This window comes from Monodon monoceros, unplaced genomic scaffold, assembly GCF_005190385.1.
Source record: "Monodon monoceros isolate NGI ecotype Baffin Bay Population unplaced genomic scaffold, NGI_Narwhal_1 Super_Scaffold_10, whole genome shotgun sequence".
Taxonomy (NCBI): Eukaryota; Metazoa; Chordata; class Mammalia; order Artiodactyla; family Monodontidae; genus Monodon; species Monodon monoceros.
The window spans coordinates 56,292,662-56,311,235 of NW_021703766.1; the positions used below are offsets into that span (position 1 = coordinate 56,292,662).

The 18,574-nt window shown below is 43.8% G+C and overlaps 2 protein-coding genes across 2 annotated transcripts in view; one reads left to right on the forward strand and one right to left on the reverse strand.

Moving 5' to 3' along the window:
- Positions 1-16,628, reverse strand: DUXA (double homeobox A). The gene is made up of 5 exons (XM_029236522.1): positions 16,511-16,628; positions 2,791-2,945; positions 1,597-1,699; positions 1,045-1,190; positions 1-99 (listed from the first exon to the last, which is right to left on the reverse strand). Exons 1-5 carry the CDS (start codon positions 16,626-16,628, stop codon positions 1-3), a joined length of 621 nt encoding a protein of 206 aa, XP_029092355.1.
- The window catches only part of LOC114884042 (zinc finger protein 264-like), a 25,611-nt gene continuing 23,658 nt past the window's right edge, over positions 16,622-18,574 (forward strand). Inside the window, exon 1 of the mRNA XM_029202522.1 lies at positions 16,622-17,021. Within this exon, the coding sequence (XP_029058355.1) occupies positions 16,800-17,021 (222 nt within the window). The 5' untranslated portion in view covers positions 16,622-16,799. The remainder of the gene's footprint in view (positions 17,022-18,574) is intronic.

The window sequence follows — 18,574 nt, forward strand, 5'->3', positions numbered from 1 at the left end:
TCAGAGATCTTGTCCCTGGTTTTGTCTTTGGGCTGAAGCTTCTTCGGGTTCTCTTTTTTTCTGGATACGGAGTCTAGATCTTCGGTTTTGAAACCAAATCTAAGTGGGTAAAACAGATTTAATGAAAACGATGTCATGCGAGCCTCACCATTGCTCTTCTCATAAGGCAAAGGGGAGGAAGAGGTGGCTTTTTTAGGCCGAATTCCCAAATCATTGACATTCCATATGATGTCTGGGAAAGCCTATCATGTCTCAAGATAAAGCTCAAGATTCTGAATCTTGTACCAAGTCCCTTTATGATCTAGTGATGGGTTTCATATCCTGAAAGTCCCCACGATCCCCTCACTACAAGTATTAGTCTTTCCCTAAAATGCCATGCCTATATTGCAACTCTCTCCTCTGCCTAGAATTCTCTTTCCACTTCTTTTCTTCCTCCCTAAAACACCTATTTTTATTCCATGATGCAGGATAGAGTAATATCTTCTAGGAAGACATTTTTCTTTTTTTCTTTTTTTTTTTTTTTTTTTTGTCTGCACCGCATGGCATGAAGGATCTTATTTCCCCGACCAGGGATCAAACCTGCGCCCCCTGCAGTGGAAGCACAGACATTTAACCACTGAACCGCCAGGGAAGTCCCAAGGAAGACATTTTTCTTTCCATAAGATGTCATTAATTGCTACCCCTTGCTTGTGCCCCCCCTCACACACACACACACACTGCTCATGTTTCACAGCTACTACTTTTGGTTTTCAGAGGTTCCAAGTAGAATAAACACAGGTCTATTGTAGGAGCCCCAAAACCAGACTTTAGAAAAGTCACCTAATAGCACTGAACTTTGACCTCCTTCCTGAAGGCATATATTGATACCACTCTACAGATAAATGATTGATTGTTTTGGAAGAGCTGCACCTATCCAAACCAGAAATCCCATTTTCCCATCTGTCCTGCTTATGATATCCATGAGAATTAATCCCTGTTGGAGAAGTCATTCCGAGATGTCTCGCTATATATGTTCCTACCAATATCAAATTCCTTATCACTTACCTGGACTCTTGACTCTGGAACCCCAATATCTTCAGCAAGTTGCTCTCTGGAATCAACCCCAGGATAAGGGTTTTCCATGAACGCATTCATAAGAGTTTGTAATTGGGAAGAAGTATAGCTGGTACGACATCGTCTGTCTCTCACACCTGGAGGAGGTGAAAGATTGAAGGCAGAGGAACATTTGAGATCAGTTTACATGTTCAAACAAGGAACCCAAACATGTCCCACCATCTAACTTGGAACATGTTGCCTCTCCTTGGGAGGGCCTTGTCCCAGCCTATTCAAGACAGAAGGTTCTAGAGGAGAGGCAATATTTGGCTGAGTTGCTGGACTCCGGTGCAAATCAGGTAAGCCTCAGAAGGTCCCTGGACCTTGTGGGGAAGAATTTCCAGGGGCCATGTTGAGCCCTTTGCTACCAAAGACCCTGAACAGGAGGCCCTGAAGGAGAAAACATTCTTTTCCCACTCAGAGCAGTGGTTGGCTTCACTATAAAAAGGCACTTGGGTACCCAAGAGGCTCTGCTGGGTAGCAGGACTGGAGCAGGCTATTCACCTTGAATGTTCTCTTCAGGGTAAGCTCGGTCTTGTCTTAAGTCTAAGTTCTTCTCAGGTCTTTTCAGGAAATTGTGCCTAGCTCTTCGATTCTGAAACCATATCTACAAGAGGAAAAGAAAATGAAAGAATTAAGCATATTTATGTCATCTCAGCCCCATTGCTGCCTTTCTCCAAAGGGAGTGATTCTGGGAATTCCCTGGCAGTCCAGTGGTTAGAACTTTGTGCTTCCACTGCAGGGGGCAAGGGTTCAATCCTTGGTTGGGGAACTAAGATCCCATATGCCTCGACGTGGCCAAAAAAAAAGGGGGTTGTGAATGATTCTTATGAGCCCTAAGCTCAGGATTACTATTACTGATCCCTGTCACATTCGACTAAGTCTTAGATCAAGGCTTGGCATTTAGCATCTTCATGACCTGGTCCCAACATGACTTACTCTAATAATCTTTTTAAGTTAATAAATAAATGCTGCAATTATTATGTATTTAAGAACCCCCTCCAGCCTAAATCTGCAATGGCACACCAGTCCACTACTCTCTGGTCTATTGTATTTCATTGAAAGGGGAAGGTTAACCCTCACATCACCCACAATTCCTCTGGAATATTACCATGTCATCAGACACTTGCCTATCTATGACCACATTGCTTATAATGACTTACTTGGATTCACACCCTGGAATAAGTGTGCCACCACACCACATACTTCCTCTTTTCTGGAGGTGTACCTACATATTTCTTGCCCACTCCTGGGAGCTCCTTCACCCTCAGTATCCACATTCGTGAAGTGAGATTAAGAGCAACATTCTTGGGAGTTCATTCTGAGTGTCAAGTAGGACATGCCACTCAAAGCCCTTTTCACGGGACTTCCCTGGTAGCACAGTGGTTAGGACTCTGCGCTCCCAATGCAAGGGGCCCAGGTTCAATCCCTGGTCAGGGAACTAGATCCTGCACACATGCTGCAACTAAGTGTTCGCATTCCACAACTAAGGACCCCGCGAGCCACAATTAAGGAGCCCGCCTGCTGCAACTAAGGAGCCCATGTGCCACAACTAAGACCTGGTGCAACCAAATTAACAAATAATAAATGTCGTTTTAAAAAAAGCCCTTTTCACACCGGCACATGATATGTGCTCACTGAATGGTTCCCCCCTCCCTTTCTATTTCTCGTCTTGGAGATACAGAACTTGTAACTTACCTGGATCCTAGACTCTTCGGTGTTGACTTCCAAAGCAAGTCTTTGTTTGATGGCATAACCCGGGTAAGGTTTTCTGTTGAATGCATCGATGAGGATTTTCAATTGCTCTTCTGTGAATTTGGTGCGGCTGCGTCTACACTTTGTTGCCATGGCCTCTGTGGAAAGATTAGGAAAGAAGCATTAAATAGGCCATTTTATGTATTCCAACTTCAGGTTCGAGCTTGTCTCTCATTTCTTCTTTTCATTTTGAATCCATGAGAACCCAGGAGGAAAGAACTCTCAATTATAAAGCCCTTAAGAACACAAGGGTGATTCTTGAACTTCTTCAGCTGATCTGAATGCCATGACTAGGAAGTCAAGGTCTTCTGTTTTCAAACAACATGAAAAATTGATGTGTTCTGTTCATATGGATCAAGAACAATATGAGTCAAGAAAATGCAGGCGAGGGGCTTCCCTGGTGGCTCCGTGGTTAAGAACCCGCCTGCCACTGCAGGGGACACAGGTTAGATCCCTGGTCCGGGAAGATCCCACATGCCACGGAGTAACTAAGGCCATGTGCCACAACTACTGAGCCTGCGCGCCTAGAGCCCGTGCTCCACAACTAGAGAAGCCACTGCAATGAGAAGCCTGCACACCGCAATGAAGAGTAGCCCCTGCTCACTGCAACTAGAGAAAGACCGCGCACAGCAACGAAGACCCAACGCAGCCAAAAATAAAATAATAAATGAATTAATTAATTTAAATAAATAAATGAATATCATTTAACAAATAAAACATAGTATGGGGAGTTCCCATATATTGCACACCCAGTTTCCCCTATTATTATTATTATTATTTTGCGGTATGCGGGCCTCTCACTGTTGTGGCCTCTCCCGTTGCGGAGCACAGGCTCTGGACGCGCAGGCTCAGTGGCTATGGCTCACGGGCCTAGCCGCTCCGCGGCATGTGGGATCTTCCCGGACCGGGGCACGAACCTGTGTCCCCTGCATTGGCAGGCGGACTCTCAACCACTGCGCCACCAGGGAAGCCCTTCCCCTATTATTAACATCTTATATCAGTACTGTACATTTGTCACAACTAATGAATCAATATTGATACATTATTAGTAACTAAAGTCCACACTTAGAATTGGGATAGCTATAGCCTCCAAAATCAATGTGAAAGTGTAGTGTTGGATACAGAAAATGACTTACTATATGAAGAAAAATTAAGTTGGGTCACACAATATACAGTATATAAAAATAAATGCCAAAAAATTAAATACATATGAAAGCTAAAAATAGAAGGATAATGTACAAGAAAACCTATGTTACACTGAGAGAGAAAAAGTTATATACTAAATAAGATACCAAAATGCATAATGGGAAAAATTGCTGGAACTAATGATATCGTAATTGAAACCTTCAGTTCAAAAAGGTAGAAAACCAGATAAAAGTCAGCAGCTTGCAATGATGGGGGTAAGGTGGGGAGATCAGAACCCTTCTTGAGAGCTGGGTGGAATGTAATTTATTTAAGATAATCTGTAGGGCAATCAGGGTATGCTTGTTTAAATTATGTATAGTAAGTAATTGTAACCCTGCAATCCATTTCTTGCCTACATCTGCATGACATTTTTCAGAATGCTGTTTGTAGTAACAGCTGAAGCAACTGAATGCCCATTGCTAGGAGAATGGATAAGTAAAATATGGTATATTCCCGTGATAGAATTTTATGCATAAGACCAAAGTAATGAGGAAAAAATGACAGAGAAATAAGATAGATAGGAAGAGCAAGAAGGCTATAAGTCTGGAGAAGAGAAAACGAAGCAGAAACAGATGAGGTCCTAGACCTCCCAGGCAGGGCAGATTATATAGGACCTCTTCCAACCATGTGCCTTTGACTCTTAGTATGGTGGGAAGTCACCGAGGGGTTTGGAGTAGATAAAAGACTTGATCTGACAGTTTGATAAGATCACACGGGCTACAGGGTTGAGAACAGATTAAATCAGGGCCAGGATGGAAGCAGAGAGATCAATTCTTGCAATAATCCAGTGACGAGGGCTTCCCTCATGGCGCAGTGGTTAAGAATCCGCCTGCCAGTGCAGGGGACACGGGTTCGAGCCCTGGTCTGGGAAGATCCCACATGCCGCGGAACAACTAAGCCCCTGCACCACAACTACTGAGCCTAAGCTCTAGAGCCCACAAGCCACAACTACTGAAGCCCGCGTGCCTAGAGCCTGTGCTCCGGCAACAAGAGAAGCCACCGCGATGAGAAGCCTGTACACGCACCTAAGAGTAGCCCCCACTCGCCGCAACTGGAGAAAGCCCGCGTGCAGCAACAAAGACCCAATGCAGCCGAAAATTAAAAAAATAAAATAAAAAGGTAAATAAAATAAATAGATTTATTAAAAAAATAATCCAGTGACGATGGTGGAAACAGTCCAAGAAATAGTCAGAAGATCCCTAAAATATTTCGTTAAAGCCAACAGAATTTTCAGCCTGATTAGATATAGGTTATGAGAGGAAGACAAGGTCAAGGATGTTTCCTAGGGTTTTGGCATGAACAACTGACATTTCTTGTGCAAGGAAAACAGTAGGAGGAAGAGTTTGGGTCTGAACATCGGGAGTTCAGTTTGGGACATGTTGAGTTTGAGATGCCTGTTACAGACGAGTAAGCAGTTATGTAGACAAAGCTGGAAGTTCAGGAGAAAAGCTCAGTCTGGAGAGAGAAATCAGGAAGCTACTTTGATTCCAAAGACATTCTGGTCTCAGGACTTTTTGATGCCTCCCTTAGTTTCTTTTAGTGTGTTTCTCTCCTTTTTCTTCTTCCCATCTATTTTTTCCTCCCATCTCCCTCCCCTAAACAATAATTTGTATTGTTTAGTTCTTACATGCCTGCATCTTTCTGAAATTCCCAATGCTCAGATGCACAGAAAACAGCATATTTTCATATTACATGAAAGAAACTGATTTTCCCTTACCCTAGCACAGTTATTTGAAAGTTTGAAAAATGGGACCCCCACAACTTCTAACAAGCCCATTATGTTTTCAGCCCAACCCACCGCCCCAAACCAAGGAAACCACAACTGTAATCTGATGTGTGAGGAACTTACTGTATGGAGAATTGTCTTCAGCCATCTTGGAAGGGAGCTCCGAAGCCTGGTTCCACCAAAAGAGAGATAAACAGCCTTGGCGAGGCTGGCTTTATATGATGAGCTGGAATGGCCCCTCCCACTTACTTAGGCATACACCCACTTAATCTAGGAAGGACTAGATAGGGTTTTCTTTTCTTCCCTTGATAGAGATTTAATCATTTATACCAACCTCTACAACTGAACAAGCACACTTTTGAGTACTATTGCATTTACACGCCTTGTTTTTCCAATGTTTATTATATACATACATATTCTTTTTGAAATTGCTTTTTCATGGTCTTCACTTTTTTTTTTTTGTGGTACGCGGGCCTCTCACTGTTGGGGCCTCTCCCGTTGCGGAGCACAGGCTCCGGACGCGCAGGCCCAGCGGCCATGGCTCACGGGCCCAGCCGCCCTGCGGCATGTGGGATCTTCCCGGACCGGGGCACGAACCCGTGTCCACTGCATCGGCAGGCGGACTGTCAACCACTGCGCCATCAGGAAAGCCCTTCACTTATCTTTTGAAGTGGTAGCCTTTTCTTATTAAATTAATAACTGGTACCAGGATTAGGGTGAGGCAAGTGAGGCTCTCATTTCCAGGGAGCAATGTTTAAGGGAGGTGCTAAAAATTCTGTGATCAAGGTAGATAATACTTGTGGCACTAATGAACCTATCTACAAAACAGAAACTCACAGACATAGAGAACAGACTTGTGGTTGCCAAGGGGGGGGGGTGGGGGAGGGATGGACTGAGAGTTTGGGGTTGGTAGACGCAAACTATTACGTTTAGAATGGATAAACAAGGTCCTAATGTGTAGCACAGGGAACTATACTGAGTAGCCTGTGTTAAACCATCATGGAAAAGAACGTAAAGAAAAGAATGTATTTATGTGTAAAACTGAGTCACTTTGTTGTTCAGCAGAGATTGGCAAAACCTTGTAAGTCAACTCTACTTCAATTAAAAAAACTAATTACAAAAAAATAAAATCAATTGTATGAAAAGAAAAACAGGAAAAGAAAAAAGCAAAAAAATATAAATAATATTTGAATGCAATACTTTAAAAAATTAATTGCAAAAAGCCCATGTTTACAAAATATAAAAATTATAAATAAAAACAGGATCCTATCCTGCACTGGCAGGAATTATGCATGTGAGGGCATACATGCAATTGCTTTCCTTTGCAGTCTTCTCAAGGTCATTGATCAGTCCTGAGGGAAGTTGACAAGATTGTTCAATTGTTTATAGCTGTCTTCCACAGCACTGCAGAATAAAAGAGAAATTTTAATTTATTACCCATATAAACTTGTGTGATTCAGGAGACGTCAAAGTGTCAGGTGACACTACCAAGGAGGCCCAATACTTTAAGCAGCACCTTTGTTCCACAAGGGCGATGATGCACTTAAGAGATGAAAACATGACCATGGAAACTAATGTAAAGAAGCTGATGAGAATTCCCTGGCGGTCCAGTGGTTAGGACTCTGTGCTTTCACTGCCAGGGCCTGGGTTTGATCCCTGGTCAGGGAACTAAGATCCTCAGTAAGCCTCAGCGCTGTGGCCAAGGAAAAAAAAACAAAAACTGAGTCCCTTATAGAGCCACCTAAGCCATCTAGTAAGTAGAGAAAACCACTTAGAGAGCTAAAGCAATCTCCTGGAGTGGTGTAAGCTAATAACTGCTTCTAGGCATGAGCCTCTGCCATGAATATTTTCTCATAAATTTCCTCTTAACTAACTGTCGTTTACAAGTATGCAGCATTGAGGACCCACTCAGGCACAAACCCCTCCTCAAGATGCCTCCATAAGAATGTAAGCCAATTCCTCATAATAAATCCCTTTCTATCTATATATCTTTTCTGTTTGTTCTGTTTCTCTGAAGAGCCCGGATTAACACAGATTTGGGAACCAAGAGTGGTTCTACAGGAAGAGAATTTAAGGATGAGTTTTCTGAATTGGTTCTTGGGTTTCTAGAATTGGCTCTCTAATCACATTAGATTTAAAGATGATGATGGCTCTCTTTCTAGTAGTAAAGAGAGCACTGAGAGTAAATACATGGTGTGGGGTGTTTATAGACATACACAAAGTATCTCTGAGGGGATTCAGGATAGACGAGAACAGTATACTGGCCCTAGATAGTTAAGGTGTATATCAAAGGAATAATTTCAAGAAGCCCAGACTCCTGTGTCTTCCCATATGTAAAAATGCGCTAAGTTCATTAACTTGAGATGTCTGGTATTTTAAAAAAATTATTTACTTATTTATTTATTTGGCTGTATCGGGTGTTAGTTGCAGCGCTCAGGCTCTTCTCTAGTTGTGGTGAGGGCTCCAGAGCGTGCAGGCTTCATTGCTCCGCGGCATGTGGGATCTTCCCGAACCAGGGCTTGAACCCGTGTCCCCTGCACTGGCAGGCAGATTCTTAACCACTGCGCCACCAGGGAAGCCCTCTCTAGTATTCTTTAATTAACAGTAATCTTTTGAGGTTCAACTACCTGGATTTTTGTTTTGTTTTGTCTTTCGCAAAAAGTTCTACATATCCTGTCTCCTCAGTTACCTCTCAGAACAGTATCTCAGCGCTGAGAGGCTGTATCCCTGACATAAGTCCTCAGTAAATTCTCAGAATAAAATACAATTCCCAACTTTTTTAAAAAATTTAATTTTATTTATTTTTTTATACAGCAGGTTCTTATTAGTCATCCATTTTATACACATCAGTGTGTACATGTCAATCCCAATCGCTCAATTCATCACACCACCACCCCACCCCCTGCCGCTTCCCCCCTTGGTGTCCATACTTTTGTTCTCTACATCTGTGTTTCAATTTCTGCCCTGCAAACCGGTTCATCTGTACCATTTTTCTAGGTTCCACATATATGCATTTATATACGATATTTGTTTTTCTCTTTCTGACTTACTTCATTTGGTGTGACAGTCTCTAGATCCATCCACATCTCTACAAATGACCCAATTTCATTCCTTTTTATGGCTGAGTAATCTTCCATTGTATATATGTACCACATCTTCTTTATCCATCAGTCTGTCGCTGGGCATTTAGGTTGCTTCCATGACCTGGCTATTGTAAATAGTGCTGCAATGAACATTGGGGTGCATGTGTCTTTTTGCAATTCCCAACTTTTAAGTTGTACTTTTTTCTTTCAGTCGACAGTTTTGACTACCAATGAAGTGACCCACAGCAGACATCTTTCCTGGTTCTCAGGTCTCCCCTTCTTGACTGATGAAGCTAAGTTTTGTTGGGGTGTGTTAAACTCCACTCTGGAGTAGATTATCCTTGAAGCTTAGTTTCAAAAAGAGGTACCTGGGTTATCCTAAGTTGAAAGACTGGGAAGATTTTTGCTCAGTGTAGATATTGAGTGGGTTATCCTAAGTTGAAAGGCTGGGATGATTTTGTTCAGTTTAGACACTGAATAGGTTATCTTAAGTTGAAAGGCTGGGAAGAATTTGCTGGAAAGTCTCCCTAACCTAAAACCTAATTCATCATCTCTTTAAGGGTTTATCAAGGAAAAATACAAATCTTAAAAGTCTTTTCCACAAATAAAAAGGCCGTAGTCATCTGAGCAAGCAAATTTAACTTATTCCAACTGTTATTTATAAGCTAGTAAGTTTACATTGTAATACCTGATTCATAGCTAAGTGTTAAAGTGAAGCTATGAGAACTCTAATTTTGCCTGTTTGTATGTCTGTGTACACATCATACATTTGATATGTCTCTACCTCTGTATAATGTTACCAAAATTTAATTTTTAAAAAAGCTGTATTTAATTGACTTAATGGTAAATGCTTACAAATTCAATATTTCTAAATGTAAAAGAAACTGGCCAGAATAAATTTCAGGTTTGTGTGATCTAGGAAATATTCAATATTAAATTAATACCTGGTATTAAAGCTAACTTAAGCTTGTTGGTTTAATCAATATAGATGTCTTACTTTTATTGTACCTAGGTTAACTAAAGGTCAATAAGCTTGTGTTATTTCTGTTGCAGTTTGTCAGCAAGAAAAAGTTAACTTGGTACGGTGATACTTTCACAAGTTATAAAATAAAGGTAAGTGAGATAAGAGTTTTCAGGTGATCTTTTTAGGAATAATTATGCTTTGGGTATGTCTATCTAAAATAGTTTCTCCAGATTTTTGGTAGCTTGAGTTTTGATGTTAAGTGAAATGATGGGATTTCAATGAATATCCAGGTCATTTCAAATAAGATAAAATACTGGAATGTTAATTGCTAAACAGGTGTAAATTTACCTATTTTTGTCTCCTTACATGAGGGAAACTAAAGATGTTTGAATTTATTAGACATGTCTTGTACCACATTGAGGAAAGAAATTATGCTACGAGAAGATATATTTTCCTAGAGGTTATGGAATAGTCCAATCAAGAAATGCCCCTCAATCAATTCCAAGACTTGAGCCAGTTTGTAAGCTCAGAACATCTTAGATGAAGGGGAGGGAGGGTCCCCTTGAGGAAGAACCACAGTACATCACAGAAAATTTATATTGTTACTCTTTCTCCTGGTCTTCTCCAAAGCGACCTTTTACTAGGGTAAATGTCCATTATGGAAAAGGATAGAATCAGACCTTTTAAGGACTACTGGACTCTGGCTCTGAACTGACACTAATTCCAGGAGACCCAAAATGTCCCTAATCTACTAGTTATGGAGTTCAGGTGATCCATGGAGTATTATCTCAGTTCCATCTTATAGTGGGATCCAGTGGATCCTCAAACATATCCTGTGGTTATTCCCACAGTTCCAGAATGCATAATTAGAATAGACGTACATAGCAGATGGCAGAATTCCTACATTCCTGACCTGTGGAGTAAGGGCTTTTATGGTGGGAAAGGCCAAGTGGAAGCTATTAGGACTACCTCTACCTAGGAAACTAATTAAAAGACATACTACTTTCCTGGAGAGATTTCAGAGAGTGCCATCATCAAGGACTTGAAAGATACAGGGGTGGTGATTTCCACCACATCCCTATTCAGCTATCCTATTTAGCCTGTGAAGAAGACAGATGGATCTTGGAAAATGTCGGTGGATTAGCATAAGCTTCACCAGGTGGTGACTCCAACTGCACCTGCTGTACCAGATATGGTTTCATTGCTTGAACAAATGTACGCATCCCCTATATGTGGAATCTAAAAAACAAAACAAGGGACTTCCCTGGTGGCACAGTGGTTGGGAATCTGCCTGCCAATGCAGGGGACACGGGTTCAAGCCCTGGTCTGGGAAGATCCCACATGCCGTGGAGCAAGGAAGCCCGTGAACCACAACTACTGAACCTGTGCTCTAGATAGAGCCTGTGAGCCACAACTACTGAAGCCCGCACGCCTACAGCCCGTGCTCTGCAACAAAAGAAGCCACCGCAATGAGAAGCCCACGCACCACAATGAAGAGTGGTCCTTGCTCTCTGCAACTAGAGAAAGCCCACACGCAGCAATAAAGACTCAACGAGCCATAAATAAATAAATAAATAAATAAATTTATTTTTTAAAAAAACAACCAAGTGAACAAACATAACTAAACAGAAACAAAGTTATAGATACAGAGAACAAACACTTGGTTGCCAGAACATAGAGGGGTGGGGTGGGGGAAATGAGTGAAATAGGTGAGGGAGGTTAGGAGGTATAAACTTCCAGTTACAAAATAAATGAGTCATATCATTTTGGGTTTTTTTTTAAATTTATTTTTGGCTGTGTTGGGTCTTCGTTGCTGTGCGCGGGCTTTCTCTAGTTGCGGCGAGCAGGGGCTAGTCTTCGTTGTGGTGCGTGTGCTTCTCATTGTGGTGGCTTTTCTTGTTGGGAGCACGGACTCTAGGTGCGTGGGCTTCAGTAGTTGTGGCACGTGGGCTCAGTAGTTGTGGCTCGCAGGCTCTAGAGTGCAGGCTTAGTAGTTGTGGCACACGGGCCTAGTTGCTCCACGGCATGTGGGATCTTCCCGTACCAGGGCTCGAACCCGTGTCCCCTGCATTGGCAGGTGGATTCTCAACCATTGTGCCACCACGGATGTCCCATCATTTTGGTTTTGTGCCATAAGCACAAAAAATTTTTTTTTCAGTTCAAAAACTCAATTGCAGTGCTTAAAATTATACACATAATTTTTCAAGATTGTGAACCAGTGTTCCACTGTACCTTACTGAAACGTCTATAGTGTGTCTGCTTTGTACTAGACATTGTTTTAAATTTTTGGTATACAGTAGTGAACAAAACAAAGAGCCTTGACCTCGTGAACATCAAGAGAGGGAGACAGAAAATAAACAATAATTATAATAAACAAGCAAAGGATATATCAGAAGTTAATCGGTGCTATGACAAAGAAAATGATAAGGAAGAGAACAGTAAGGTGGACGTGGGTGCCAGAATTGGGGGTATCGGTTTGCAATTTTTATTAGGATAATCAGGGAAGAGCTTATGGAGAAGGTGATACATGACCAAAGTCGATAAGAAGGTGAAAGTGTGAGCCATGTGGAGATGGGAGGGGACAGGGACTGTCCTGGCACAGGATTTAAAGCAAGTGTGTATCCAGCCAGTGCATGGAGCAGGAAACTAATGTGGAGTAAAGCAGAAAGGTGTAAAAGACTGTGAGGACTTTGACTTTGACTCTGGGACGATGAGGCCATTGCAGTTGGATTTTGTATAGAAGAAGACATACTCCAAATTTATGTGTGTATTACTTTTCTACTGCTATGTAAAAGCTATCATAAATGTATGGCTTAAAACAACACACACCAATTATTTCACATTTTTAGTGGATTAGGAGTTTGGTCATGGCTTAACTGAGTTGCCTGCCTCAAGATGTTACAAAGTTGTGCTCAAGTCGTCAGTCAGGACTGAAGTCTCAACAGAGACTCTACTGAGGAAAAAGATGCTTCAAAACTCATTCAGGTTATTGCTAGAATTTATCTTCTTGTGGTTGTAGGACCGAAGGCTTTAGTTTCTTGTTGTCTGTCGATGAAGGTCACCCTCAGCTTCTAAAAACTGCCTGCAGTTCCTTACTATGTGAGCCTGCCATCATGGTTGCTTGCTTCATCAAGACTGCAAGGGATAGAGAGAATCCAGCAAGATGGGCCTTACCCTGTACACATAATCATGCATAACCTATCACCTTTGGTATATTCTATATGTCTAGAAGCAAGTTACAGGTCTGGCCCACAATCAAGGAGAGAGGTCATACAAAGGCTAGAACACCAATAGGCAGCAATTATGAGGCCCACACTGGTCATCCTAGAGTCTATCTTCCACACGTTTTTAAGAGGCTCACTCAGGTTACTGCAAGAACAGACTGTAGTGGAGTGAGAAGGTGGAGAAAACTCCCACCTCACTTCGCTCTGCCACACCCCACCATACTTTTTGTTTGTAAATGATCTCAAAATTACAGGAAAATTTTAAGAAAAGCACAAAGAGACTCTGTATACCCTTAAAATAGATTTATCAACTAACATTTTGTCACATTTGCTTTATCGTTCTCATTCTCTTTCTCCTTCCCATTATCCATCGATTTATATTTTTCTGAACCGTTTGCGAGCTTTACACTTAATGTCTCTTTCTTCCTAAATATTTGTTTGTATTTTCTGAGAAGAAAGACATTATCTTACACAACCAGAAGAAATTTCCAATATCGGAGAATTTAGCTTTAAATCAATAGATACATATGATTCACATTACATTCATCATATGTAATCCACCATATGTAATAGGATCCATCATAACAATGGATCAATACTGGATTTGATCTGATTAGGCAGAAGCATGTCTTCATCTGGAGATTAAGTCTGGTTTTAGGTAGTATGTATGGGTGCCAAGTTGACAAGGAGTGGAATGTGATGGCTTGTTTTATGTGTAAACTGGACTAGGCTATACTACTCAGTTATTGGATCAAACACTAATCTAGGGTGTTGCTGTGAAGGTATTTTGTAGATGTGCTCAACATCTACAATCAGTTGACTTTAAGCAAAGGATTCTATTTTGATTAAGTGGTTGGGCCTTATCCAATCAGTTGAAAGGCCTTAAGAGGAAAAGTAAGGTTTCCCTGAGGAAGAAATTCAGCCTCAAGACTGCAGCATTAGTTCTGGCTACAGAGTTTCCAGCCTGTCCTCTACCCTATGGATTTTGGACTTGCCAGGCCCCACAACTGCATAAGTCAATTCCTTGAAATAAATCTCATATATATATAATGTATTTTATTTATATATTGCATGTACATATATATACACACATAAATGTTTATAAATATGTAAATTCCACTAGTTCTCTGCAGAACTGACTCATATCACACACTCTTCATTCCTTTGACGTAATTAACATCTTGTCACTATACTTCTCTCTCATCTTAAAAAAAATTAAATCCCTTAAGGCCATTTTCTGCACTCTCTGATTCCATTTCTCAATGTGTATGCACACTGAAATCATGAAAAGTGCGTTTTACGGGCTCCCCTCGCGGCACAGTGGTTGAGAGTCCGCCTGCCGATGCAGGGGACACGGGTTCGTGCCCTGGTCCGGGAGGATCCCACATGCCGCGGAGCGGCTGGGCCCGTGAGCCATGGCCGCTGGGCCTGCGCGTCCAGAGCCTGTGCTCCGCAACGGGAGAGGCCACAACAGTGAGAGGCCCGCGTACCACAAAAAAAAAAAAAAAAAAAGTGCGTTTTACTCTTTCAGCTCCACAGTTATGGAAAAAAAATCATCAATGGGGACTTCTAAAATTCCCTAATATATCTCTGGGTGGACATTAGAAGCTCTGACATGAGTTTGTTGGTTTCCTGTCATCAGCCACTTAGTGAAGTCAGGCTGGTCCAGTGTTCATGCTCTGATCATTTTCTTCTCCAGACTACACTCATTCCCTTGACAGTCTCATCTAGTCATGACTTGAAATAACAGTGTAAACTAACAACTCTCAAATTTATATATCCAAGCTTGAACTCTCTCCTAATGTTCAGTCATAGGTTGAAATGATTAAGTGACACATACTTTGTAGTCTCATAAACATTTCAAATTGACCATGCTTAAAACTGGAGTCTTGAGTTTCCCTCCAAGTCTCCTCCACATGTGGCTTCCCCATCCCAGGGGATGGAAAATCCATTCCTCAGGTGATCTAGGCCAACTACATATGAAGGAGGCTCTGGACCAAAGAAGACTCAGGAGGGTGCAGTAGACAAGTGTGCTGTGTATCAAGATGGGACTTCTGGTTTCCTCCTCAGGAGAATTTTTAAGCTACCTTTTTTTTTTTAAAAGACTTTTAAAAATATTTATTTATTTATTTTATTTTGGCTGCGCCAGGTCTTAGTTGCAGCATGTGGACTCTTAGTTGCAGCACGCATGTAAGATCTAGTTCCCTGACCAGGGACTGAACCCAGGCCCCCTGCATTGGGGGGCATTGGGGGGGCAAAGGCATTGGGAGCACGGAGTCTTACCCACTGGGTAAGTGGGCCCAGTCTTACTCACTGGACCACCAGGGAAGCTACTTTTTAAAAATCTGTTCCCCTAGAATGCTACCAAACCAAACTCGGGTTCATTCACTCCACGCATAGCAAAGCCAATCTATTGACACTGGGTTGTGGTGAAGGAAAGTATAGCATTTATTGCAGGGTGCCAAGCAAGGAGAACAGGCAGTTCATGCTCAAAAAGACCTGAACACCCTAATGGCTTCAGGAAAGGGTTTTTAAAGACTGTTAGGGGAGAGGGTCCTAGGATGCAAGATCAGCTCATGGACAATTTTCTGATCGGTTGGTGGTGAGGTAGCAGGGTGGTGTTTCAGGAATCTCACCATCAGTCTTCTGATTCCAACCAGCCTTGCTTCTGATGTGTTTGAGGTCAGCAGTTTCCACCTGGTGGGAGTCTGGGTTCTATAAAAACAACTTAAGAACATGCATCAGAGATTGTTAACTGTTTTCCTTAAGGAGAACTATGGTCTTGTGACCCCATCCCAAAGGTTGACTTATTGCTTTAGTTATTATCCCCTTCCCTCCTTGAATGCCTCTTCTTTGTTCCCATTGCTGCCCCTTAAATAATTAACTGTTTGAGCCCACTCTTTGGAACTGAGGGAGGCCTAGTCCGGTAAAGCTTTTTCCACAGACAAGAAGTAGGGGACGCAGAGAGGCTTGCGGGGGAGGGGTGGGAGGAGGCTCCACAGGGCCCTGCTAGGTTTCAAGAAGAGGCTCTTGGGGATTCCCTGGCAGTCCAGTGGTTAGGACTCCGTGCTTTCACTTCTGTGGATCCCGGTTGGGTCCCTCTTTGGGGACCTAAAAAAAAGAAGAGGATCTGGGAAGGCCTAAGGAGGGGAAGGGGGAAAAATCACTATGCGGGCTGCGAGCCTAGTCACAGCCCTACAGCCTTTGCACCGCCCTGGGCGACTGTCCCAGCATTCCAAGCCTCAATTTCCCCGAGGCACAGCATGGACGCTCTCGCCCCCACTGCCTAGTCCTCTCCACTTGAACCCACTGTTAAGAAACAGGTCTGGGCCGGCGCTCAGCTCCTCCTGTGGCTCTTAGGTGGAGGAAGACCCTCCCCTTACCCCTCCCTCCGCCCCACTCCCTCTCCTCCCTCCGCCCCACTCCCTCCCCCCAGTTAAGGCGCTCCTCACTTCTGCGGATCTAGGGGAGACTACATTACCCAGAGGTGTGCACTGGGCGTCTGAGGAGGTCGCTGGCCAATGACGGCCAGTCGTAGAGGCGTTTCCTGCGGCACACGTACGTGGGCGGGACTTCCGGTTTCTCTCAGAGGGCGCCATTTGCCTCAGCCTTTCGCTTCTGGCTGGCTTTTAGGTTCCGAGAGCTGGCCTGCGTGGCTACTAGGGCATTTCGTGGGGACTGAGCAGGAAAGGGGGATGGGACTTCCTTTCGTGCCTTGGAACGGGCCGTGATTCCCTAAACGGGCGTGTGCACTGGTCGCCCGCCGGGCCATGGCCTGTCCGGGCCCTCAGCACCCGCCCTTCGTCCCCGCAGTTCCCGAGGGCGGCGCCAGGTCTGGTGCGCCTTTCTCTCGGAGAGCGGCTGTCAGCCGAGGTCGCCCGGCCAAGGCGGGGCGGAGGCGAGGAGCAGCAGGCCGCCCGGTGCTCGCCTCTCCCAGCGTGGCTGGAACGCAGGGCCCCATCATGGCGGCGGCGCCGACCCACAAGACACAGGTGAGTGGACGCTGGTTGCGGAGCTGCTTCTCTCCGAGGGCGGAGACGGTTCCGGAAGGGAGGCATCCCCTGGGTTTGTCTTCGCGGTCGTGTGGTCTGGCGTGTGGAGCTGCTTTACTACTTAATTTATCTTTGGTCCTAAAAGCTGTTGGGTCTCTGACACATGCTCAGTAAGTTGTGGGAAAAATGATGTATCCTTCAGGGGTTTCCATCATAGTAAATCCCGAACTCCGCCATGTGCTGCAGGGATGTACCCTGCCCCCACCCCGCCCCCGCCTTTCTCCAACCGGTGGCCTTGGGAAATGGAGGGAGAGATAAGCGCATGGACAAAGCCAAGGTATATTGGTTGTTTCACAAGGCCCATGAGGGCCTGTGAGGTTGCCATGGTGCCTCCTAGATGTTAAGACGTGTCTTGGGAGGGCGAGGTCCTGTAGTCTGTTGTCGAATGTTCCACTCACCTTCAGCCAGGTCAGACGTTGTGGCCAGTCTCATGGCCAAAGCCAGTGTTATCTTTAGCCATTTGTGCTCTCTGGTCCTGAAGTATTCCTGGCGTAGGGCTAAGTGCTGTCAGGGTTCAGGAAGGAAGCGGCTAATGGTTCATTGTGGAACCTCCCCGGAGTCTGGGAGACCCAGGAGGGTGTGGGAAGCTGGTCCAGGCCCTGCCATTACCCAGGTAGTTCCACCCCTTCAGGGGTCTCTCCAGGGAGGTCAATGATGAAGGCTCTGCTTCTCTGTGCATGTTCACAGGAATATTTTCAGGCGTGATGAAATGGACTTAACAGCAAAAATTGGTGTAAATGCTTCACAACTTCGTCATTAGGTATTCATTTTGATGATGGAAGCGTGTCGGGTTACTTTATTAGACCGTGTATCAAGGTTAACTGTGTTAAAATCTTGCTCCTCGTTTGTAAGACACAAGACTCTTGGTGGATTTGGTGGAGCTCCCTTAGTCTCGGGTCATCGGCTGGCATGGAGATGTTTACCTCAGGGGCTGTGGGACAATTAATGAAAATCCCCAGGCACACCGAACATTGAATAATTTCTGTCTGAATCTCACAACCGATATTAGTGAAGTGGGAACGATTGTTGTATTGATCCAGAAACCAAGGCTCAGAGAGATGACGTGATGTCTCCGAGGTAACACAGCTGGTAAGTGTCAGGTTTCAAGAGTTTGGATGTTAACAAGAGAGTGAAGAAAGAACTGGGAACTTTTAGTCACTTTAACCAGGAAGTGAAGCCCTCACCATGGGGCAGGCAGCTAGCAGGACCAGGGAGGCTCAGGTACTGTTGTTGTTACCATTATTGATACTGTTATTATCATTATTTATTCATTCCTCTGAGGTCCTACAGCCTCTCCTGTCTGCAGCTGACAGCCCACACATCACTTCCATTGTCTTGTGTGACTTTCCAGTGGCTCCGGCATAGGAGACTTCTTTCTTACACTACTGTATTATGTCCAAAACATTGTCCACTTCCACTTCAGCCCAGCCTAGAGCTTGGCCCTCAGGAGGTGCTAAGTGGTTAGGGTCTTGATCTCTCTGCACCTTTAACAG

Coding starts and splice junctions, on each gene's coding strand:
- DUXA (XM_029236522.1), bottom strand. CDS start 16,628: ATGGCGCCCTCTGAGAGAAACCGGAAGTCCCGCCCACGTACGTGTGCC. Junction 1,700..2,790: donor CCGAAGAGTCTAGGATCCAG/GTAAGTTACAAG, acceptor TTCCTCTTGTAG/ATATGGTTTCAGAATCGAAG. Junction 1,191..1,596: donor CCCTGAAGAGAACATTCAAG/GTGAATAGCCTG, acceptor CACCTCCTCCAG/GTGTGAGAGACAGACGATGT.